Source organism: Ochotona princeps, chromosome 24 (assembly GCF_030435755.1).
Source record: "Ochotona princeps isolate mOchPri1 chromosome 24, mOchPri1.hap1, whole genome shotgun sequence".
NCBI lineage: Eukaryota > Metazoa > Chordata > Mammalia > Lagomorpha > Ochotonidae > Ochotona > Ochotona princeps.
Window position 1 is genome coordinate 3671442 of NC_080855.1, and position 25060 is coordinate 3696501.

The following is a 25060-nucleotide window of genomic DNA, read 5'->3' on the forward strand; positions in this document are numbered from 1 at the left end:
TTGTCATTTTAGGGCTAAATTTTAATAGAAGGTGAGTCTGAACTCTTACATTTAAAACAAAACCTTAAAATTACTGATTGGTTCAAAACGGTTTATGGAAAAATTAATCTGTAACAAAAACTTGGCATTGAGTGCGAAGGCTCCAGCGTGTGTCAGCAAAGCGGACGAGGGCTGGGGCGGGCGCGGGCCTTCAGAGCAGCAGGCACTTTCTCTTCCTCTTCTTGACGGGGGGCGGGCAGAGGACGGCGCGGATGGCCTCGTCGAACACCGTCTTGAGGCCTCGCTGCGTGAGCGCCGAGCACTCCAGGTACTTGACGGCACCTACGAGAGACGGCGCCATGGCAGCCACCCCGCAGCCACCCGAGCTCTGCTCCTGGCACAGCCCGGGAGCCGCACCCTCGGGACACCTACCGATCTCCTTGGCCATGGCCAAGCCCTGGGGATAGGTGATGGGGGTCAGCTTCTTCTCCTTCAGCTTCTCGATCGTGTCTTTATCATCCCTAAGATCCAGCTTCGTCCCCACAAGGATGATGGGCGTGTTGGGACAGTGGTGTCGCACCTCAGGGTACCACTGCGCAGGAACAAAGGAGAAGGTTGGCACTCTATCCTGGCAGGCGGCAGACTGTGCCAGCCACCCCGCTGCACCGCACCTGCCCGCCGTGCCTTCAGGCCCCAACCTTCCTCTCAAGGGACACCCGCGAGTGTCTGGCAAGGATCCCTAGCCCCCCAAGATTAATGACCCCACAGAAAGTCATGTATCTGTCAAGTAACAGGAGGAAGGAAAGAAGGGACTAAGGGGACAGAGGGACCCCAAGACAAGGAAATGAGTATTTCTGATAAATCTAGCTCCCAAGGTCATCTGAGAAACTTTGTCTTCCGCTCAGGCATGAGTGTACGGGGGCTGGGCTCTGCCATTAAGGGGTTCACCTTTAACCCCCACGTACCTTTGCACGGACGTTTTCAAATGATGCAGGACTCACAAGGGAAAAGCAAATTAGGAAGACATCCTGGTAAAGGAAAACAGACACATCTCGGAAGCAGCTCTCGGAACGCACAATGCACTGTGCTGTCTGGATGCCGCTGGGAACGAGGGAGTGGCAGACACGGTGTGGGTCTGTGCGACCGGCAGCTCCGCAGCTGGCAGAGCCAGTGCCCCCAGCAGCCAGTACTGCGAAGGTGGAGGGCATGCTGGGAGCACTGGGCGTCCATCATGAACAGGAGGCACCAGCCACTAGGGTGGTGCTACCACACTACTTCTGGGAAGCGCGGCCTTGGAGGGCGCCTGGCCTGCTGGGGAAGTCCCACCCAGCTCCCCGCTCACGGGCTGGGGTCCCTGCCACTCACACGGGAGGCCCCATTGAGTCCCGGATCCCAGCCATCGCTTGGCTGGCCCACGTCTCTGTCCCGCACCCCCTGAAGTGGCTCTGCAGTTCCACAAACGCAGTCCTTCCCTGCCCCGTTTCCAGTTAAGCTCCCCACTGCACGTTCCATTCAAACACTTTAAAGGTGGTCCTGGCTCCAGGTCAGTGCCTCTTTTCCCGCCCACCGCATGTGCGGAAGCCCCACCTTTCTACCCCATAAAAAATGCCAGTTTCTAAACTGCTCAGCTGAGAAGCACCTTGCCGGGAAAGGACAAACAGGTGGCTCTGAAAGGCACCCACGTCCCAAGCAGCACAGGGAACGTCCCAGCGCGATCTTGCACCTGAAAGGGTCACACCCCGCCCCGACAGCTGCCTCTAGGAGACAGTGAAACGCTGCACATGCACAAGCTCGTCCAACGTCACCTCAGCACCCAGGCTGACTGCAACCCCCTCAAAGCGCGCTGGGTTAGCTCCCGAGCCCCGCACAGCCGCCCCGCAGGAGCCACAGCGGACAGAGAGGCCCTGGCAACAGGTTAGTGCTGCTCCGGTTAGTGCGCGGCCTGGGAGCGGGCTCCCCAGCACCTGCCCCGCAGGCGAGGAGCGGGGCGAGCGCGCTCGGGGCCGGCATGCGCTAACGGAGCTCGGGTCATTCATGTCACCAACCCTGAGTGAATCAAACGGAAGACACGCAAGGAAACGGAGGCTCACAGGGAGCCCTAGGGAACCCAGTGGGCCGAGAGAGCAGGTAAAGGCGACAAGTGTTACATACGGCAATCGGCTTGTCTGTGCCCCTGGCGGCAATATCCTTACCGTACGCTTCTCCAACCTAGTAATGCATGAGAATTTTATGTTGAGTTAAAATTAACAGAACCTGTTATTTACCACAATCGTGTCAACCCTTTACAGCACCCAAACGTGCAACAATTTAACATTTTCAATGCCAACTGCCACCAATTCACGGTGGGCATGTATGATAGCCAAATGGCGGTGTCCCTGTGCAGCTGGGCATGACACGGGTAGAAACTGCCCAACACTAGGGGTGCAGCCGAGGTGCCCCTTGCACCTGTGAGCAGCACACGCCTCCTCGCCGCAGCACTGCACAGTGTCTACCTAGGGACAGGCTGCCATCACGGAGCTCCAGTGAGACGGGCAGGCCAGCACCGAGTCCCCACCAAGGCCCCCATGCAGAACGCCACCCGCGTCCCCTCTTGTTCGGACAGCGCATTTTCAACTTGAGGGCATGTATCGCTGAGATGCTGACACGGGGACTTGCCGCGACATGCCTCAGGGTCACGTCTTGAGTGCTGACCACAATTTCAATTCATTTTTAAATTCCAATAAAATCACCAGCTTTGCTTTTCTAACACAGAGCTCTGGAGTTCTAAAGACAAGGGAATTAGGATGTTAGCTGCACCTCACCCAAGCTTCTCCAACACACAATTTCAAGGAATCGTCACTTTCCGGACCCTGAACTGCTTTGTGACTGCCTCCCAGGACCTCGGGGATCGCTCGCACCTGGGCGTCAGCCCCTCTACGCAGGAAGGCGCACGACTGAAACCACTGTGCTCTAGTCACACTCCCACCTCTAATGCAGAAACACGCGCAGCCGCCGCCCGGCCTGCCTGGCCGTCTGTTCCCTGCCCCAGCCCACTCAGCTCTCCGCAAGCCCAGCTGGTGCCTGGGACGTCCCCTCCTGAGCGCCCGCGGGTCCTGTGCCAGGCAGCACTGCAGATGGCTCCCCCTCCCTCAAGAGGGAGCTCGTGTGTTCAGAGCCACAGCCTCCTGGGGTCCCTGGCCTGTCCTTCCTTTCCACGCGGACCACACCAGATGCCCACTGCATGACCTGAACGTGGCAGCTCTTCCATGCCTTTGCCAACTCCGGCCAGCGTGGCTGCAGCCCCTGGTCCCCTGTGCCCATCAGCAGAGTGAGCGGCTGGGTGAGCCAAGCACCCTCACTCCCCCCATCATTTCCTCTTCCACATGCTTCCCACCCGGCCCCCACTTCCAGGACTGAGTGTTTTAAGATCCAGGCACTGCCTGCACCCAGGAAAGGTCGTTGTACAGAAACAGAGCAAAGGCAGAACCCAAGAGGCTGAGTGGGCATCAGCCACGTGCCGGAGCCCTGGGCTGCCACGACTGCCCGGTCCCGCTGTGGACCGCAGCACTCCACATGCTGCTGTTGCAGAGTCCCTGGGCTGGCAGAAGGCCAAAACCCGAAACACACCAAAGGCCACCTGCAGCACGGGCGTTGGGCTGAGCGTCCAGGCTGCTGGCTAAAAGGTCCTGCCCACTCACTGCGAGGCAGCGGCTGGGTCACTGCAGCTCGCATGGAAGACTGGCCTCCACCAGGCCAGGCCAGCACTGTAGGCATCTTGCCGATTTACTCATGTGCTTGAAACCCACGGTTACAGAGAATCTTCCATCCTCTGGCTCACGCCCAGGAGGCTGCAAGGGCCAGGCACTGCTCCCAGCTCTCTGCACACACGGGGAATGCACGCTCTCAATTCTTGCCTCTCACATGTTTTCTTAAAGCAAACAGAACAAAACACACAGCACTTCCCATGTTTTTTAAAAAAAAAACACTTTATGATCTTTAGTCTAAGAGCAGACAGCCCAAGGTCACTGTGCCAACTCCCAGATCACACCCATCCCCGGCCGGAGGACCGCCTGCCTAAGCACAGTTTTCACCTCAAGTCTGGCCCTCAGCAGCCCACCAGGCTGTCCAAATACCTGGTCACAGCCCAGCTGGCCCTGCCAGCCTCCCGGGGACCCACCTCCCCCGCTGCAGTGCCCTGCCAGCCTCCCGGGGACCCACCTCCCACGCTGCAGGCACCAGGTGAGACTGCTGCGTGCCTGCCGCCCTGCAGGAGACCTGGACTGAAGCCCCCAGCCCTCCGTGTGGGCCTGGCATCTGGGGAATGAACCAAAGGACAGGAGGTTCTCTCTGCTTCTAGAAACCCACCAGGCCACACCTATGTAAGATCTCACCCCTGGCACGGGGTGACAGGTTCAAGCCTGACTCCCAGAGTGAAGACACCGATGACTGACTCATTTATCAGAGACCTCCCACCCACCAGTTTATTCCCCAGGCAGTAACAGGTCGCGGCCAGAGCCCGAAGCCAGAAGCCCAGCCGGCCTCCCACACAGGTGGCAGGCCCAAGTGTGTAGGAGAGTTTCAGCAGAGTAGCTGACTCAGCCCAATGGGATCCTGGCACAACACGCAGCAGCTGACAGTGCTGAGCCACAACGCCAGCCAGGAAATGACGGTCACACCAGGCTTCCAAAGAGCCGAGCTCGGCAGCATCACCGCACGGCCCAGGGGCCGCAGAGCCACCACGGCCGGGCCTTGCTGGGACACCAGCACCGACAGCACACAGAGAAGCACAACCGCAGGTGAGAAGCCGAGCTCGGAAAAGCTAACGCGACGGGTAACTTCAGCCAAAACGGAAGCCCACCGCCTTCCGGACAGCCAAGGGAGACCTGTGTCCACACTTCCCTCAGCTACCCGGCACTGCCCACACAGCAGGCTGCCCAGCGATGACCGCTCGGACGCCTCCTCCAGGATGCCCAGTGTAAGTAATCTCCCAGGAAGCAGCTTCCGTCCCTGGCGAGGCAAGCCCCAGGCAGGCGACCGCTATTGCAGACTCCCCTCCGCCTGGCCCTGCTCTGGCCCCAGCACCTCTGGGAACAGCGGCGACAGGTGAGCAAGGGCCACACTGCAGCCACCTGCTGGGCGGAGGAAGGAAGCCCCACCACAGAAGACAGGGGCTTGCCCGCGTCCCTGGGCTGTGCCCTGGGACAGGCACAGCTGCCACAACACCTCCCAGCGTGCCCCCCCGGGAGCCCCCTAGCCTCTCCCACCCAGCTCTGGCACCCCAGGCTCCTCTCCTGCACCCCATCCTCAGGTCAGATCGCTGGGGCTCCTTCAGAGTGCCCTTCAGCAGCAGCAGGCCGCACAGCTCCCGTTCCCATGCTTCTGCTGGAGAGAATTTCGGGAGGGAGGCCCGTGCTCACCTCCCAGGACGGAGGCCTGGCAGGCCCTCACTGCCAGCCCAGGGTTGCCCCTCATCTCCCTAGGAGCCCAAGCAGGTGCAGCACTTGAGGCACCCTGGGCTCCCCTCCTGGCCTGGCAGGCTCACGGTGTGCCCCATGGGAGCTAGCGGACAGACTCGTCTGGGAGTCACATCTTTCTCCCTTCCTGCCACGCGTGTCGTGCAGGCGAGTCCACCCCTCCACACGCACATGCAAACATGCAGCAGGAAAACTTCAGCCCCAGCTACACATGGTCACCGCCTCCTGTGTCCAGCTCCGCATGTCCCGCAGCACACACAGTGGGACTCCAGCCCAGGCACACCTGACCTACCATGGGTGACTGCAAGGCAGCCGCCCCGCCCTACCTGCGGCCCCTGACTCACAGCTGGGTGGCTCTGGCTTCTCAGAAGCCCAGCCCCACCCTGCCCGATCACTACCGCCACGCCCACAGGGCGCAACCTCCGCAGAGGGCCAGGACCCTGAGCTCTCTGTAGCAGGGCCACTGCCAGGTAACAGGGAGGCCGTTCAGCTCCCACCGCCCATGTTGTGGTTTGACAGTGCTGGCCAGGATGCAGCCAAAGCACCTTGCGTGAGCACCCATCACTCAATCCTGACCACGGCCCACGTGTATCGAGGACCCCCTTACCTATAAGTAAGCTGGAAAAAACTTCACTGAAAATTCACAAACCCCCAGCACTCGGAACGAGTGCACTTGGCATGTGCAGCACAGGCACACACAGAAGTGTGTCCTCGAGCTAGCGCAGGCAGCGCTGGCCCAAGGCCGCTCCCGTGCCCCCAGCTCCCTGCAAACAGGCACACACAGAAGTATGTCCTTGAGCTAGCGCAGGCAGCGCTGGCCCAAGGCCGCTCCCGTGCCCCCAGCTCCCTGCAAACAGGCACACACAGAAGTGTGTCCTCGAGCTAGCGCAGGCAGCGCTGGCCCAAGGCCGCTCCCGTGCCCCCAGCTCCCTGCAAACAGGCACACACAGAAGTGTGTCCTCGAGCTAGCGCAGGCAGCCCTGGCCCAAGGCCGCTCCCGTGCCCCCAGCTCCCTGCAAACAGGCACACACAGAAGTGTGTCCTCGAGCTAGCGCAGGCAGCGCTGGCCCAAGGCCGCTCCCGTGCCCCCAGCTCCCTGCAAACAGGCACACACAGAAGTGTGTCCTCGAGCTAGCGCAGGCAGCGCTGGCCCAAGGCCGCTCTCGTGCCCCCAGCTCCCTGCAAACAGGCACACACAGAAGTGTGTCCTCGAGCTAGCGCAGGCAGCGCTGGCCCAAGGCCGCTCCCGTGCCCCCAGCTCCCTGCAAACACGCACACACAAAAGTGTGTCCTCGAGCTAGCGCAGGCAGCGCTGGCCCAAGGCCGCTCCCGTCCCCCCAGCTCCCTGCAAACAGGCACACACAGAAGTGTGTCCTCGAGCTAGCGCAGGCAGCGCTGGCCCAAGGCCGCTCCACGTCCCCCCAGCTCCCTGCAAACGCGCCTGGGAAGCAGCAGCGAATGCGGCCAAGTCCCTGGGCTCCAGCACCCTGTTGCAGTCTGGCCCCGCTTGAGCTGCTGCAGCCATGGGGGATGTAGACCAGCAGACTTAGCAACTTATTCTGTTACTCTCCCCACCCTCCTTTAAAAAGATTTATCTATTTATTCTTTTTTAAAATATTTTTTATTGTAAAGGCAGATCAGATTTTCCATCTGCTGGTTTACTCTCCAAATGGCTGCAGTGGCTGGAGCTCCACTGATCTGAAGCCAGGAGTCAGGAGCTTCCTCCAGGTCTGCCTCACAGTTGCAGGGTCCCAAGGCCTTGGGCCGCCCTCCACTGCTTTCCCAGGTCATAAGCAGTGAGCTGGATGGGAAGAGAAGCAGCTGGAGTTGGAACCAGCACCATTATGGGATACCAGCACTTGTGGGTAGAGGACTAGCCTGTGGTGCCACGTGCCAACCCTACTCTCTGTCTTCTTTCAAATAAATAAATAAGCTAAAAACAGTCTAAAACTCAGGATTGGCCTTTGGTGCCATGGTTCCTATGCAGCCTGATAGCCCTGAAATGGCACACCTCGGTTAAGGGCCAGCTCTGCTTCCAGCTGGCTGCCTGCCACCCACACAGGGAACCAGGTGGAGCTGCAGGCCCCTGGCTTCCGCCCAGTCCAGCCCCAGCCGCTGGGAGCATCTGGAGCGTGAACTAGCAGGTGGAAGGAATCTCAGCCTCTCTCTTCTAAAAGTAAAAAAACTTTAACAAAATCCACGCCACGTGACCCGCTGAGTCCAGGGCAGAGCCCGCTCTGTGCAGTGTCCCCTGAGCCTGAGCGGACCCTGTGGCCACCCAGCAACAAGCCCGAGGGACATCCAAGTGAGGAGGAAGGGGCCAAGAGACCCCAGAGGGCTCACACACGGGTGAGCGCGTCCCTCACACCTGTGTTAACTCAGCTGCTCCTGTAAGGGACAAGCAGACACAGGCCCAGGCCACCCAGAGGGAACTGGGGGACAGGATCTGCACCCCACAACTACGCTGTGTCATCTCTGCAGTCATGCTGGCTCCTACCTGTTATTCCTGTCCCCAACTGCTTCCAACACACTTTCTGTGTTGGACAAGCCAGTGACACACCTGAGAAAAGCGGCTCGTGACCCTGACACCGACTGCTCTATCAGGTTTAGTCCATGAGCCATTCAGTGTCTGTAGGACACAGAGCAGTCAGCTGGCAGGCTCTGACTGGGCACAGTACACGCGCCTCGCCTGACACCTCTGTTCCAGTTGAGAAGCTTCCTGTACTGAAGCCACAGATCACCAACCTCACAGGAAAAAAGTATTACACTCCTAAGAGGAGTTACCAACTTGGTTTAGATACATCTTGATCTTACCTTGACTCTGTCACAGAGCAAACCATCGTGAAACTGGCTGCCAGGAGTGGTGTGCACAGCGGGTACTGTGGCACGGTGGGACACTCACACCCACACCCCATCTGGAAAGGCCTGGCCCGAGACCTGGCCACTTGGCTTTCTCCCAGGAAGGCAGGCCCTAGCACCCACCCATGGATATGATACAGCGTGCTGGTCCTTACTGACTCCAGCTGGCCCAGGCCCAACTGCTGCGCACCTGAGGCACGAACCAGTGGCTGGAAGACCTTGGTCTCTGCCTCCCTGTCATTCTGCCTTTCCAATGAACACTTTCAAAGCAGCCTGTAAAAACGAAACAGTGCTGGGCCCGGCAGCGTAGCCTAGCAGCTAAAGTCCTCGCCTTGAACGCACCGAGATCCCATATGAGCGCTGGTTCTAATCCCGGCAGCTCCACTTCCCATCCAGCTCCCTGCTTGTGGCCTGGGAAAGCAGGAGAGGACGGCCCAATGCATTGGGACCCTGCACCCGCGTGGCAGACCCGGAAGAGGTTCCAGGTTCCCGGCTTCGGGTCGGCACGCATCGGCCCGTTGCGGCTCACTTGGGGAGTGAATCATTGGACGGAAGATCTTCCTCTCTGTCTCTCTCCTCCTCTCTGTATATCTGCCTTTCCAATAAAATAAATAAATCTTTAAAAAAAAAAAAAGAAAAAAAAAGAAATAGTGCTGAGTCCACATGGCTATCCCAGAGCTAAGGAGACAGGCGGCTTTTGTAGGTCCCACACTGGAGTTCCAGGTTCTGTTTCTCATCTAGCTTCCCACTAGCATGCACCCCAATAGACAGCAGGGTGCCTGCCACTCACATGGGAGACCCAGACGGAGCTCCTGGCTCCTGGCTCCTGGCTGTGGCAGATCTGGGGAGTGAGCCAGCAGATGGCAGGGACAACTCAGTGTCTGGCTTCCAAGTGAGATGGCAAAGAAGTCATGGCTGTAGAGAACAGCAGCGGAAGGACGCCGAGTGTGCAGTGCTGCAACAAGCAGCCACACTCAGACGGCACCAGCACACTCGCTCGAGGCAACACCGACCACTGAGTCCACTCTTCCAGGACACACATCAACCAAATATTCAGGAACTGTATACTCTAGAAGACAGTTAGGAACCAGCTGTAATCCTTACTGTTTGTGGGTAGGACAGGGGGCGTAATCGGTCGTAATCTTCTTGTCCAGCTGTATCCCATAGGCCCAGATTCACCGGTTTTCCATCTACCATAACATTGGCAGAGTAGTTGTCAAAGCTGCAGAACGGAATGAAGAGGTCAGTCACAGACACAGCCCCTGCCCGAGCCACATCCCAGCGGAGGGATGCTGCACTGCCCAGGCCACCTGGGCCCTGTGCCCAGGCTGGAGGGCAGCTCTGGGTAGTGGTGCCCGTGCCCCAGTGCAGACGCCAGCAGGCAGTGGAGGTAATTCGAGTACCTGCGATCCTGAGCTCAACCCAGCCCAGCCCAGCACAGGCGGCTGCGGGCATTTCAGAAGTGAACCAGAGCATGGGAGCTTCCGCCCTCAAATAACACCTCCTTAAAAACAAAAAGCTCCAGGACTGCAGTTTCAGGAAGCCACCGCAGCGAGCAGCGAGCTACAGCTGCAGCAAGGTGAGGGGCGGCCGGAGCTGACACCTGCACCCACACCTTCCAGCTTCCTGGCCCCTCCGTGATGGCTCAGGCCAAGCGAGAGGCCTGGCCCAGCCTGGCAGCTAGCGGCACCAGGCCGTGAGCCAGCTGCTGACAGATCACCGCTCATCTGTCTCTCTCTCTTCTCTCTGCCTTTCAAACAGATGGAAATTTTACACAGTAAAAAGAATATTACTAAAAAATAGATGTGATGAATATGGTAATTCTGCTTCCAGGATAAAATGTTCGATAAATGGTACTGGGACATTCCCTACCTCTGTAAAAAGAATCAGACACCTCACAGAACTCCGGAAATAATTTCTGTATGAATTAAAGATAAATTCTTCAGCCAACAAAATCCAAGAAAAAATACTAGAGACTGTTTCTGCGTCATTTAAATAGGACTGCCCTTCCTAAGATCCTAACACTCTACGGGGCAGGTGAGGCTGCTGTTTACACGAGACTATTGCATGTTTAGATGGCAGAAGGCAACACAGCACAATTTAAAGAGACAGAGGGGACTGACTGTTTTGATCAGAAGAAATTCCTTCAGTAAGAAATGTTTCCATAGATAATTCAGCAAAGGACTTCGATGAGCAGTTCCCAAAAGGAACAGATGGACAGTCGACTTCCCAAAGACTCCGACCTTCAAAATGCTCAAATGTCCATCTTCCACCACCAACTGGCCAGCGTCAGCCAAACGACAGCCTTCCTGGCTGCCAGCCGGCGGCCCAGCCAGATGACGCCCACTCCATCCGATCTGGCCCAATCCCACTCCTATCATGTGTGTGGAGACAAGTGCAGTGACATTTAACACAGCACAGCCACATGTAGAAAGACAAAAGCTAACAAGGGTTAGCCCTGTCACGGGACTTCCAAACCATTCCGCACAACTGAGTCAAGTTCAGTACTCATGTACGGGAAGGAAAGTCCCAGCACAACTCAAGACGGTAGTCCTAAGGTTCCCCAGGGCACCTAACCGGTGCGGTGTGGAGTGCTGTGGTGTGGAGCAGTGTAGTGTGCTGTGGTGTGGAGCAGTGTAGTGTGCTGTGGTGTGGAGCAGTGTAGTGTGCTGTGGTGTGGAGCAGTGTAGTGTGCTGTGGTGTGGAGCAGTGTAGTGTGCTGTGGTATGGTGTGGAGTCCTGTGCTGTGCTGTGGTGTGGTGTGGAGTGCTGTGGTGTGGTGTGCTGTGGTGTGGAGAGGTGTAGTGTGCTGTGGTGTGGTGTGGAGTGCTGTGGAGTGCTGTGCTGTACTGTGCTGTGCTGTGCTGTGGAGTGCTGTGCTGTGCTGTGGTGTGGAGTGCTGTGGTGTGGAGTGCTGTGCTGTGCTGTGCTGTACTGTGCTGTGCTGTACTGTGGTGTGCTGTGCTGTGCTGTGGTGTGGAGTGCTGTGCTGTACTGTGGTGTGCTGTGCTGTGCTGTGGTGCGGAGTGCTGTGCTGTTCTGTGGTGTGCTGTGCTGTGCTGTGGTGTGCTATGTGGTTGGTGCTGAGCAAGTGGGGGAGGCAGGTCTGGAAGTGGACCTCCACAGGGGACACAGGCAGCACGGCCATGGAACGTTGAGCGCTGAGGCTCGGCCTCAGAAGGCTGCCCGGGAACCAGAAAAGCACTCTGTCCCCACCCAAAGCCGTCCTGGGCAGGGATTAAGCAGCCTGGTGGCACACCCCACCCTGCTACTGCCTCCCATCCTCCCCACCCCAGGTGTCACGCCCCCAATGCGCAGTGCCCTCTAACCTACCAGGAGGCCTGGAGGCAGGCGTTGTGGCACAGGGGTTCACCTGCCCCCTGGGTGGGGGGGTTGCATCCCATATCAGAATGCCAGTGTGTCCCGATACCCTCTTGCAGTCCAGCTCCCAGCCCATGTTCCAGCCACTCAGGAGATCCTGGCCCCAGCTGCTGTGGCCATTTGGGGAGTAACCCAGCAGGTGGGAGGTCTGTCACTCTGCCTTTCTAATTAATTAATTAGTTAATTATAAAAAGTCATGGCCTGGGGTGAGTACTTGGCAGAGCCACTAAAGACACCACTTGAGACACCCACATCCAAGGACCTGACTCTCCGTACCCTGCAAGGCAGGAGACGAAGGCTCAAGTCCTTGGGCACCTGCCATGATCTGAAAAGAGCCCAAATGCCTCATAATTAAAGAGTTCAGAAAATGAGAGGAAAATAAAACGTGCCCTGTTCACATGCGGATGAAGAGCTTTCCGAGAAGCGTGCGCGCCGGGCCCGTACTTACACGGTGGGGATGTACTCTCCGGGGAAGGCATTGGTCGTGTAGCTGATCAGCAGGCAGGTTTTACCCACAGCTCTGGAGGGAGAAGAGGCTGCTTAGTCAACAGGAACAGAACCCTAGCTTAGATTACCTATTTAGCAATACAGAAAACACTGTACATTCACCCTGAAATTTAAACAAACTAGCATTTCTCAGAAACATACAATCAGGAGCCATAAATTTTGTTTAGGCGAAATACAAAACAGTTGTGGGTCCCTGTCCCCACCCGCTCCCCCTGTGTGAGCACTGTGGGTCAGTGGGTCAAGCCTTGGCCTGAAACACACCTGACAGGGTGCCAGATGGAGACCTGACTGTGACACTTCATTCCAGCTCACTGCTGACGCACCTGGGAAATCAGCAGAAGATGGCCCAAGTGCTTGGGCCCCTGAACCCATGTGGGAGACCCAGAAGCAGCTCCAGGATCCTGGCTCTAGCATGGCTTAGCTGCAGCTGTTCTGGGTCAGGAACCAGGAGATGGCAGATCTCTGTAATTCCATTTTGCAAATAAATAAAAAATAAATGTGTGAGGAACCAGTTTGAGCTCTGGCTGTCCCACTTCCCATCCAGCTCCCTGCCTGTGGCCTGGGAGGGCAGTGGAGGATGGTCTCAGGCCTTGGGACCCTGAACCTGAGTGGGAGACCCGGAAGAAGCTCCTGGCTCCCAGCTTTGGAGCAGCCCAGCTCTGGCTGCTACAACCATATGGTGTGTGAATCAGCGGATGGAAGAGCTCTTTGTAACTTTCAAGTAAAACAACACACAAAAAAATTAAAGTACAAGCTTGTTTCAAGAACATTCTAGAACTTAATAAGTCTGTTCCATAAATATCTTAAGACTCCTTTCATCCAAGAACCTTAAATTCTATGCTCAAAACACTACTGTCAACACTAATATGCAAACAGCTAGTGGGGCTGGCATTGTGGTGTACTGGGTAATCGGCATGCCATACGATACCAATTCCTGTCCCAGCGGCTCCATTTCTGATCCAAATTCCTGCTAATGTGCCTGGGAAAGCGGTGGAGGGTGGCCAAGTGCTTGGGCCCTGCACTCATGTGAGAGATCCGCAAGAGGCTCTTGACTTCAGACTGTCCCTGCTCGGGCCACTGTGACCATTTGTGGCATGAGCCAGCAGATGGAAGATCTTGCGTGTCTCAACTCTTTCAAAATAAATAAATAAATCTTAAAACAAATACAGGATTGCTTTAAAAATAAATAAATAAATAAATAAATAATAATAATGATAAAGAAACAGCTTTCTTCTGCAACTCAGATTGTTACTTGTGTGCCCGGGCACAGCTCAAACAGCCACCCAGGCTCCTCCAGCAACGACAGAACTGCTCTCCCTGGTGCCCTCACCTCCCAGGTCACCAGGCCAGCACCGGCACAGCTGTGTGTGGGGACTGGCGCCCACAGGCACCAGAGCAGCACGAGGTAAGAGTGTCCCGAGCCTCACCCCACACACCGCCTCAAGCCTGGGATCCCCCAGCTCATCTTCAGGGACCTTGGACGTCACCCCCTGCTGTCCTCTGCCAGCTTCCCAAGGAAGGATCATACCCTGGCACCTGAGGTGTGAACACCACCGGTCACTCTCAGCCATTCTAACCCGTATTTGCCATCAGGAAGCTCCGCGCTGCTCTGCTTCCTGGGAGGAAGGGAGAACCCCCAGCCAGAGCAGACCCCACCCAGGCTTGCCAGTACTTGTTTTGCAGGGAACATTATTAAACGCTTATCCAAAGTTGGAACTCCCCACCCCAAAGACCTCCCCGTGTAAAACATTACATCACCAGGAGGTAACCTCCCCTCAAGGCTTTCTCAACAGAATATGACTCACTACACACGCATCTCGCAAGAGCTCCCCCGGCAGAGCAGGCCTGTGGGAGCAGAGCTCGGCTGGGTGCTAGTGGCCAGCTCCTTTCACTACAGGTTCCAGCTTCCCCCGCCTCAGTTTTCTCACCCATAAAATGGACTCAAAACTACCAATGCCTTCCCCAAACCACCTAAACTTTAGTTCAGTTTCCATTTCTACCAACTCACATGCGCCTTGCCACAGGGCATTCCAGGTGCAATAAACAAGATTGCACAGAAAGTATGAGAAACACATCGCCACCATCGCAGCAAAGCATAGGCGTGGTAGGTGTGATCAAGAGTGCAGAGGTCGGCCCTCATCTCCAGGCAGCCAGAGAAGGCAGCAGGGCAGAGAGGGGAGCAGGCAGGATGCCAGGCCAGAGCTGATGAAGGAAGCCCAGCACAGGGAAGGCCAAGGACGTACCAGGCATGGCACGGGACGTGGGAGGCCAGGGGAACTTAAGCTGCCAAGAAAGTAGGCTATTAGAGGTGGTCTCTGTGCAGGCTGACAAAGCTGGGACCCACCACGGGCAGAGGGGGAAGCAAGGCTGTAGACCAGGGGCTGAGGGGCCATCACACCCACCAGGCCCTGGGCTGGTTGTGCAGAGGGGGTGTAGGGCGGGGTCCCAGCAGCTAAAACGCCTTCAGGAGCACTTCTGAAACTGTTCTAGAGGAGCCAGGAACGACGTGGCCCTGTAAGCAGGAGCAGCCGGCCTGAAGTGTGCTAGTTTCCCTTGCTCAGCTGCGGCTTCAGCGGGCACAGCCTCACCTGGGTAGGAGCTGACGGTGCTGGCGGAAGGTGATGCTGGCTGCAACTCTGATGGCCAACCGCTATTTGCTACAAATCTACTTGCCATTAAAAACAAGATTCCTGACAGAATCGTGATTTTTCAAATTAACTGATGTTTTTTTATCGGAAATGCAGATATACAGAGAGAAGGAAAGACAGAAAGATCTTCCATCCACTGGTTCGCTCCCCAACAACAGTCAGCTCTGAACTGATTCGAAGTCAGGAGCCAGGAGCTCCCTTCCAGGGAGCTGGAAGGGAAGGGGAGCAGCCAGGATATGAACCAGCGCCCAAAAGGGATCCTGGCGGATGCAAAGCAAGGATTTAGCCACTAGGTTATCACACCAGGCCCAAGAAGCTTTTTTTTTTTTTTTTGAAAAAGATTTATTTATTTTTATTAGAAAGTCAGATATACAGAGAGGAGGAGACACAGAGACGAAGATCTTCCATCCGATAATTCACTCCTCAAGTAGCAGCAAGGGCTCGCATCAGCCAATCCGAAGCCAGAAACTTCCTCCGGGTCTTCCACATGGGTGCAGGATCCCAAGGCTTTGGGCCGTCCACTGCTCTCCCAGGCCACAAGCAGGGAGCTGGATGGGAAGTGGAGCTGCTGGGATTAGAACCGGCGCCCATATGGGATCTCAGGGCGTTTAAGGTGAGGACTAGGTGAGCCATTCAAGGTGGGCCGCCAGGCCCAGAATCTTGATTTTTTATTCAACTGTTTAAAATGTGTACCAACAAGAAAAAGACACTTTTCCTGGCATTTGGGCATGTGTTCACCTCCACAGGCCACGGCCACAGTCATGGAGGCGCAGCTGGGCCCCTGCGCTGGTGGCGGCCACAGTGTCCACAGGCCATGCCCACAGCCACTGAGCCCCTCCAAGTGCTTCTCTGCTCTGGATCCCAACGTGACGGAACTGCTCAGCCCCACCTTGTCTTACTCTCTGAAAGACACCACAACTGGACAGTAGCCATGAATTTCCTAAAGAAAAGCTCACAGCACTTTTGTATCAGCATTTCCCCCGGCCCATGACATTAACATTTTTTTAAACTTATCTGAGCTTCCACTTCTATCCTGTGGAAATAACCCACATCAAAGCCAGTAACTTAAGAGCCTTGTTATTTTTTCCATTAGGAATTTTTTTTACTGGGGGCTGGCCCAGTGCAGGAGGGCCCTGCATCCACGCAGGGGACCTGGCAGGAGCCCCTGGCTCCCAGCTTCCCATCAGGCCGGCTCTGGCCCTTGTAAGGATCTGGGGAGTGAATCAGCAGCATGTAACATTCTCTGTCTCTTTCTCTGTATGCCTTTCAAATTAACAACGAAATCTGTTGAGAAATATCAAATTCTGGTGGCCAGCATGATGGCTAAGTGGCTAAATTCTCACCTTGCAAGAACCAGTACACGCTGGTTCGTGTCCTGGGGGCCCCACTTCCCATCCTGCTCCCTGCTTGTGGCTGGGAAAGAAGTCATGGTCGGCCCAAAGCCTTGGGACCCTGCATCTGCATGGGAGACCCAGAAGAGGCTCCTGGCTACAGACTGGCCAAGTCTCGGCTGTTAAGGCCACTTGGGGAGTGAACCAGCAGACGGAAGATCTTTCTCTCTGTATCTTCTCTCTATAAATCTGCCTCTCCAATAAAAATTAAAAAATCTTAATTTTTTTGGCACTGTTTAGAAAAAAACTGATCTGAGGATATAAAGAGATTCTCCCAATAACAAGTATAATCCGAAATAGAGAGAAGATAGAATCATATCAAACACATGGTCACATTCATTGAATCAATGAGACCTTAGAAGAGCCCGGGGAAGGTCCGGCGCGATAGCATAACGGCTAAAGTCCTCGCCTTGAATGCGCCAGGATCCCATATGGGCACCAGTTCTAATCCCGGCAGCTCCACTTCCCATCCAGCTCCCTGCTTGTGGCCTGGGAAAGCAGTCGAGGACGGCCCAATGCCTTGGGACCCTGCACCCGTGTGGGAGACCTGGAAGAAGCTCCTGGCTCCGGATTGGCTCAGCTCCAGCCGTTACAGCTGCTAGGGGACTGAATCAGCGTAAAAAAAGTAAATTAAAAAAAAAAAAGAGCCTGGGCATTCTGTCAGTCACTGCAGCCAGCCCCCAGTGCGCTGCGCTGAGCTAACTGCCGCCTGCAGTGCCGGCGCAAATCTCACCCAGCTCTCCTACCACAGTCCCAGCACCCTACTCACGTGCCTGGGAAACTAGCAGACAGAGGCAGCCCTATATCGAGTTCTGGGTTCTTGGTTTTGACCGGAATTAGCTGCAGCCATTTAAGCCATGTGGAGACTGAACCAGAAGATGGAAACTCGTGCCCTCCCTCTGCCTTTTTGGGGCTGGTGAAGTGGCTCAATAGGCTAAGCCGCCACTTGCGGCACCAGTATCCCATGCAGACACCACTTTCTTTCTAGATCCCCACAGTGGCCTGGGAAAGCAACAGAGGATGGCTCAAGTCCCTGGGCCCCTGCAGCCACTGACGCAACCCAGGTGAAGCTGCTGGCTCCTAACGGGCTCAGCTCTGGTCATTGTGGCCAGCTGGGGAGTGACCCAGCCAATGGAAGATCCTCTCAGTCTCTCTTCACTGTAAAATCTGCCTTTCAAATAATAATAATAATAATAATAATAATAATAATAATAATAATAACCACACACATACATAAAACCTTAAAAAAGAACATCATGAGGCAGGGCGCAGTAGCCTAGAGGCCAAGTCCAGCCTTGCACGCGCCGGGATCCCATGAGTGTTGGCTCATGTCCCCCAGCTGCCCCTCTTCCCATCCAGCTCCCTGCCTGTGGCCTGGGAAGGCAGTAGAGGACAGCACTGCATCTGCCTGAGAGACTGGGAAGAAGCTCCTGGCTTCAGATCGACTCTGCTCCGGCAGTTGTGGTCACTGAAGCAGACGACCGAAGAGCTTTCCCTCTTTCCTTCTCTCTGTATATCTGCCTTGCCAGTAAAAATTAATAAATCTTAAAACTAAACAATAAAGATGCTGGAAGTAACCTCTTGCTTCTCCTAACCTAGACAGGCTGCTCTGCTAGCGGTCGCTGTGATAATACGCCCTCTTTCCCGGGGGCACTACCAGGTAAGACCCTCCCTGGTGGGCCAAGGAGCCACCTGGTACAAAAGCACACAGCACTGAGCCAGCAGACTAATGCCCCAAATACCCTTCCAAAAAGCACACTTCAGCTTTCTAGAATTGGCTTCCTCACACTCCTCCACAACCCCAAGCTTTCATTAGGCCTATCACTTCAAACTTCAAAGACAACAAACAATGTTATGTATATTTTCACCAATCAGAGTGGCAACGAAAAACCTCAACCTGGAAGTCAGTTCACAATCAAAAAACCTTTACAGCAAGTCAAGGCCTCAATCTGAAATACACAGGCCTCCTGCCTGACTTGACCTCTCGGTCCAGGTCACCGCTGCCCAATAGCCTCCTCACTGAGACAGCAAGGCTAGTCTTCCGGGCCGGCCACGTCCGTGGGGACCCAGTCGGAGAGGACCCCAAGTCCTGGTGAACGCCGCCACGGCGGAGTGAACCAGGGCCTTCGAGGTCTCCCTGCCAGCTTTCCAGCAAGCCAAGGCCAAAAGCTATCACACACTCACTTCAACACCCACGCGCTGCCACCGATTAGACCACAGGCAAGCTGACCCACTCAGAACACGGTTAACACGTAGCCTGTTCCTCCCATCTGCCTCCACTGCTGCAAGCACCTCCAGAGGAAACAGAATCCCACCCACTGCTTGGGCAACCTCTGAATAAAACAGCATTCCAATGATGACATCAGGATAAAGTTTATCAGAAAAAAAAGCATTTTTGGTATAGAAAATTTAGTATTTGAAGTTTTACTGAAAAAAAAAAAAAAGAACTTGATTCATATGATGTCTTAAAATAGGACAGCTTAAATATTTGGTAAAAATCCCCTTCACTTGAATCCCACTTAGCCCGTCAATATACATGTCAAATACAGTATTAAAAAGTAGACTCTGGGCCCAGCGGCGTGGCCTAGCTGCTAAAGTCCTCGCCTTGAACGCCCCGGGATCCCATATGGGCACTGGTTCAAGTCCCAGCTGCTTCACTTCCAATATAGCTCCCAGCTCATGCTCCTGGGAAAGCAGTGCCTGGGTCCCTGAACCCAGCGCTCCCACACACAGGAAGAAGTTCCCGGCTCCTGGCTTCAGACTGGCTCAGCTCCTGCGGCTCTTGCCGCAGTGCCTGCAGCTCACTCCCTGCTGCAGGTGCTGGGAGTGGTGATGGCTCAGTCAGGTCCCTCCCATCCACACAGGCACCCAGGGACCCAGGCGCCCAGTCCCGGCCACACCCGCAGCGGTGAGCTGACAAAGGCAGTTTCCTCTCTTGCAGATCAATGTTTAGAAATAAAAAGGCTCAAGGGCTAAATCCTGGCCTTACAAATGCTGTGATCCCATTTGGGCATTGTGTCCAAATGCTCCACTTCCCACCCAGCTTCCTGCCTGTGGCCTAGGAAGCCGGTGGAGGCCGGCCCAAAGCCTTGGGACCCTGCACCTGCCTGGGAAACCAGAAGAGCTCCTGGCTCCGGATCGACTCAGCTCTGGCCACTGCAGCCGCTTGGGGAGTGAACCGGCGGACAGAAGATCTTTCTCTTTCTCTCTGTAAATCTGCCTTTTCTAGAAAAATATACAAAAAAAATCCCAGGGCAGGAGCGGTGACTTTAATATCTAATGCTCCTTCACAGACCCTCAGTGGTATGAACAGCCTCGCTCCTGGGAGGGACTTAACACCCAGCACCTTGAGCAACTGTTAAAACTGCTCTGAGAGACACGCCTTGGGGGAGGAGGACGCAGGGATACCCCCACAGGTTTCTCACTGGATGACAAAGCTCTTGGGGTCCAACAGCCAGTGCTACAGCTGGGTCTGGAATCAATCAGCACCTAGCAAGTGGCACCGCACAGCACAAGTATTTTTAAAGTTGGGTCGTTTTAAATGCTCCTAAAACAAACGCACCAACACTTGGCTTCACTTCCAATCCAACCACACGCACACATTTCCGCAAGTGACAAGGTTAAGGCTTTCTTCTTTTCACCAAGGAAAAGCTACTCTACACAGCCCTAAGTCTACTTTTGAAACGAAACTGCTGCTGGTCTATGCGGAACCATTAACAGCGATCACCAATTTCTCTGATTTGTGACACAGATTCAACAGATGCGGATCTTACGAAAGAAAAAAAAAATCAGTTGCCTGTTCCGGCATCTTCCAGAAACAACGTTCAAATGTTTAAGGTCAAATCTCTAACCTAAGAGATCACACGATTTCAAGGTACAGAAGAACACACATACACACAAAAGGTCCTTTTGACAAGCTTGGGGGCTGGGGAGGTGGGCAGAAAGCAGACAGCTCCCCGCCCGCCCTGAACTCCTGCAAGTGACCAGTGTGCACTCGGAGCTGGACGAAACTGGTAGGTCGTCTTGGCGCTCGCTGGGAGAACACTGTCCCCACACAAGCACAGCTGAGACGCGCGATCTTGCTCGGATTACACCGAGATTTTTGTGTCTGCGAGGGGCGGGCGGGGACTGCATAAAACCAGTCTTGTCCTGGTCAAGAGCCTGGAACCACCATGGACAGCCCAGCTCCACTGCCCGGCCACGCTGCCCCGGGCGCCCAGCCCGGGCTTCGCGGAGTTTTTTTTTTAAGACCACAGTCAAAGAATAGGTGGGTTTCCATCACATCTACCTCCTGGCAACATCTCTTAAAAAAAATAATAATACATAAAACTTTCTCCACGAGAAGTCCACAAGTGGCCAAAGTTACAAAGTCGAGGCGATCAGGGCGTGCGAGCTAAAAAGTTTCCGGTCATCGACTGGGACCCCTGCGCCCTCCCCCTTCCCAACCCGTCGCCCGCCGCAGATCTCCAAGGTGGGGGAGCCACAGAGAGGGGGTCCCCCTTTTTCGACAAGCAGGAAAAATAAATTAAATAGCGACAGCTCCAAACCCGCCTAAGGGACGTGCCCAGCAGGGCGCTGGGGGTGGCGGGAGGCGTCCGGGAGGAGCACGCGGGCCAGGGTGGAGTCCGCCGAGTCGTGGCCGGCGCCGAGGCCCTGCACCCCGCGGCCGGCGAGGCGCCGAGGCCTGCACCCCGCGGCCGGAGCCCGGCCCGCCGAGCCCCGCCGAGCCCCGCCGAGAGGCCGCCCCGGGGCCTAGGCCAGCCCGCGGCGGGCGGCCGGGCGCGCGATGCCGGACCCGCCCCGGGCCCTCGCCCTCCGCTCCGTGCACGCTCCGGCACGCCCGGCCCGACGTCCCCACCCGCGGCCCCGGGGCCCCGGCCGCGCGCGCACTCACCCGTCTCCCACCACCACACACTTGATGGCCTGCATCGGGGCCGCTCGCTGGGCCGCGGCGGCGGCGGCCGGACGCTGAGGCGGGAAGCGGGCGGGAGGGCGAGCGGGCGCACCGGCGCGCGGCTACACTCCGGCGGCGCGGGATGCCGGAGTCACTCGTCCACGCCGCCTTCGCCCCCTCCGCCGACGGCAGGCACCAGCCCGGCAGCAGCCACCACCCAAAACGGAGGAAAACTGCAGAGAAACAGGAAATGGCCGCTCCACTCACATCCGGCCTCCCCTCCCCCCGAGCCGGCGCCGCCGCCGCCGCCGCCGCCGCTCCCAGGCTCCGGGAGGGGCCACTGCCGCCCGAGCGCCTCCCGGGGTTCCTCTTGGCTTCGGGAACACTCGGGAACGCTCGGCCGCGCTCGGCCGCGCTCGGCTGCGGCCGCGGGGTGTGCCTCGCTGGGAGGGCGGTGGGGCGGGGTGGCCGCCATCTTTTGACGCCGTCTGGGCGCGGCCGGGCTGGAGCTTTTGGGAAGCAGGCAAATGGGGTGTCGGGGGTGGGGGACCCATACTTACGTCACCGATTCCTTGCCTAGGACATCAGAAGGGGCGTCGAGTCCTGTCCTCCCCCCCACCCACACAACTCTTACCATCCTTTTCTCTACGGTCTCTGTGACTTAAACGATGACATCAGGGTCTTCTAGAAATTTCCGGAGCTAAAACTGTGAGGAAGAGAAAAAAAAAATGAACGGGACTCATTCAAATGATGGGTGTTTGTCTTTTATTTTGCTTTCTAGGCATTTATGTTAATGTTCCTTGAAAGAGATCGCTGCTGATTTTCCCCCCAAGTGCCTGCAACAACCAAAACTAAGAGGGGACATTTAGGAGCCAGGCGTTAAGCTGAGTTTCTGACGGGGTGTCCACCATCTGGTGCCTCCCGGGGCGCCCATTAGCAGCAAGCTCTACTGGAAGCAGAATTGGGACGCAGGCACTGTGAGAAGAGGCGTCTTCCCAGCTGTGCCATACACCCACCCTGTATTTAAAGGATTTCCTTATTACGGGGCAACTGAGTTGTCTCTAATCTCTAGTTCCAACAGCACTGACAGCGAACTTGTTTGTATGAGAATATTCAAGGGCTGGTGTTGTGGCATTGTGCAAAAGGCCACTGCCTGCAATGCCAACATCCCTTGTGAGTGCCAAGTTCAAGTCCTGGCTGCTCCACTTCTGATCCAGCTTCCTGTAATGACCTGGAGAAAAAGCAGTGGAAGGCGGCACCACCCGCGCGAGAAATCTGGATGAAGCACCTGGCTCTTGACTTGAGCCTGGCTCAGTCCTTGCTGTTGCCACTGGGACAGAAGATGCGCCCCCCCCCCAGCTCTGCCTTTCAAATTAATTAATTAATTAATTAATTAATTAATTAATTAAATCTAAAGAAGAAGCGCTGTGATGTAGGTAAAGTCGCTGCCTGTGGCACCAGCAACCCATCCGTGTGGGCACTGGTTTGAGTCCCAGAAGGAACCAGCAGATAGATGTAAAATCTCCCCTCTCTTTCCTGTCTCTGTAAGTCTGCCTTTCAAATAAATAAATAGATCTTTAAAAACAGTTATTTTTGTTTAAAGGAAAAGAGCTAAAGAGATACAGAGGTCTTCTCCATGGTTCACTCCCCAGATGCCTGTGAGAACCAGCACTGTGGGAAGACTGCTACCAGCAGCCAGGAACTCCATCTTGGTGTCTACCGTGCTGGCAGGGACCCGGGACGCCAGTACCTGAACCATGCTGTGCTGTCTCTGCAGAGGCCTGTTAGCAGGGAGAGCCAGTCAGGGGGTGAGCTGGCACTGCAGTATGGGAACTGGCATTCCAAGGAACAGCCAGCTGCTGGGCCAAAATTGGCCCCCAATTTTTAAAGATTTATTATTATTATTTTAATGGAAAAGCAGAGAGAAAGATCTTCCATCTGCTGGTTCACTCCCCAAGTGACCACAACAGCCAGAGCTGAACCAATCTGAAGCCAAGAGTCAGGAGCCTCTTCCAGGTCTCCCACACGGGTGCAGAGTGCCAAAGGCTTTGGGCCGTCCTCACCTGCTTTCCCAGGCCATAAGCAGGGAGCTGGATGGGAAGTGGAGTAACTGGGATTAGAACCGGCACCCAAATAGGATCCCGGGGCATTCAAGGCTAGGACTTTAGTCATTAGACTACCACACCGAGGCCCCCACTATTGTTTTTCAAAATAGCATTTTTTTTCTCATGAAACTATTTAAAACCAAACGTGTTCATGGAACCAAGGACATTCCACTTTTCTGTTCACAAGACTGGTTGAAATTTCAAGGAACAACAGCACACTCTTTGCTGTCAACTGCTAATAAAAAATATCCAGAGAATTTGGAATAAAAGTAAATGACTAAGTACACACCAATTACCTCCATGTCTTTATAGTCAGAGGAAATAAAAGGCTATAGACTGGGGGACAGTAGCACCCTGGCACAGGGGGTTAAGCCTCTGCCTGTGGTGCAGGCATCCCATACCGACACTGGTTCAAGTCCTACCCACTCCAGTTCTGATCCAGCTCCCTGCTCGTATACCAGGGAAGGCAGTGAAGAATGGCCTAAGCCTTTGGGCCCCTGGACACATGTGGGAGACCCAGAAGAAGCTCTCGGCTTCTGGCCCTGGGCCAGCCCAGCTCCGGCCATTGAGGCCATCTGGGGAAGGAACCAGCCGAGGAAAAATTTTTCTCTGCTTCTTCTCTATCAGTAAACCTGCCTCTCAAAAAAAAAAAAAAAAAAAAATCTTTTTTAAAAAAGGCTACGGTCTCAGTTCAGTAATGTAATTCAGTAATTGAACTGAATCACAGCTGCTGTGACATCGGGTGGTAAATAAGGGGACACAGCTGCTGTGACCCAGGTCCACCGTGCTTGGTGCCACGCGTGGGTGACGGGGGCCACAAAGCCATGTGCAGGTTAACGAAAAGGCTTTCGTCAAAGCAGTGAGAGATGACGGATGAGTCTGCGTGTGAGATGTTAACAATGGGGTGAGCAAGAAGGGGTTGCCACAGAGAGCCGCGTCGTGGAATTCAGAAGCTACAAGGTGGACGAGGTTGTGGGCCTTCCTGAGACGAGACATGGGAGGCATCAGGTGCTCCAGGACCGGATGCGGAGAAGCCAGTCCTGGCTGAGCTGTGGGCTGCCTGTGGAGTGCACTTTATCCTGATAGGCGTTTCCAAGCCAAGGCGTGCCACAACCACGTGGACGGCACCGCTTTTCTCGATCAGTGATAAGAAAGTCCACTCCCCATGATGCGACCACACCTGTGAAAGTCAGCCTTCCTTCCAAACTGAGAGACCGCACCTCTCCAAGTATCTGCTTGGGCCGCTCCCCATGTCGACAAATGATCCAGAAAGTTAAATTCATAGCAGCAAAGGGTTTGGTATGGACTGGGTGCCTGTCTTGGGAACTCCGTTCACAGTGTTGCTGGGAGATGATGGGACCCCTTGGCTCACTGGCAGTGCGCCAAGCCACACCCCATAGCTCTGTGCCACCTTGCTGGAGATGTGACCACTTGCTGGTGCTCAGTAAACCTCCTTCATGATTACTCTGCTAGATACTTTGTTATGGTGACTCAAAGCTGACTAATAAATACCCTAGTAAACTATGTCTGCCTTCCTTCCTTCCTCCTTCTCTCCTCCCTTCCTTCCTTCTGGTCTTCTCTCTAACCCCCATGCCACCCTCGAGGCATAGGGCATTCCCATCTGCTGGTTCCCTCCTCTCGGGCTTGTGGGTGGCCAGAGCACCAACTGGCACTGGGCTCTGCCCACTGACCACCCAGCAGTGAGCTCTGGGATCTTAGGGGTGTGGAATTACTGCCTAGGGACATTCATGGATAAGGCCACTGTGCATGTAGGTGAGGAATGAATCTTGAGGAGCTCCAACTACAGGGTCACTATACTGAAGGTAAGTGAGCGGCTGAGACC

The 25060-nt window shown here is 55.5% G+C and overlaps 1 protein-coding gene across 2 annotated transcripts; it reads right to left on the reverse strand.

Moving 5' to 3' along the window:
* On the reverse strand, nt 1-21385 carry RAC1 (Rac family small GTPase 1). 2 transcript variants are annotated; one of them, XM_058680314.1, is made up of 7 exons: nt 21113-21385; nt 12121-12192; nt 9396-9513; nt 2131-2187; nt 945-1007; nt 412-571; nt 1-321 (listed from the first exon to the last, which is right to left on the reverse strand). In XM_058680314.1, exons 1-7 carry the CDS (start codon nt 21145-21147, stop codon nt 191-193), a joined length of 636 nt encoding a protein of 211 aa, XP_058536297.1. In that variant the 5' UTR covers nt 21148-21385; the 3' UTR covers nt 1-190. The 2 variants fall into 2 exon arrangements, with proteins under 2 accessions (XP_058536297.1, XP_058536298.1); XM_058680315.1 differs by lacking the exon at nt 2131-2187 and having other exon boundaries at nt 21113-21377.
* Between the last annotated feature and the right edge of the window lie 3675 nt (nt 21386-25060).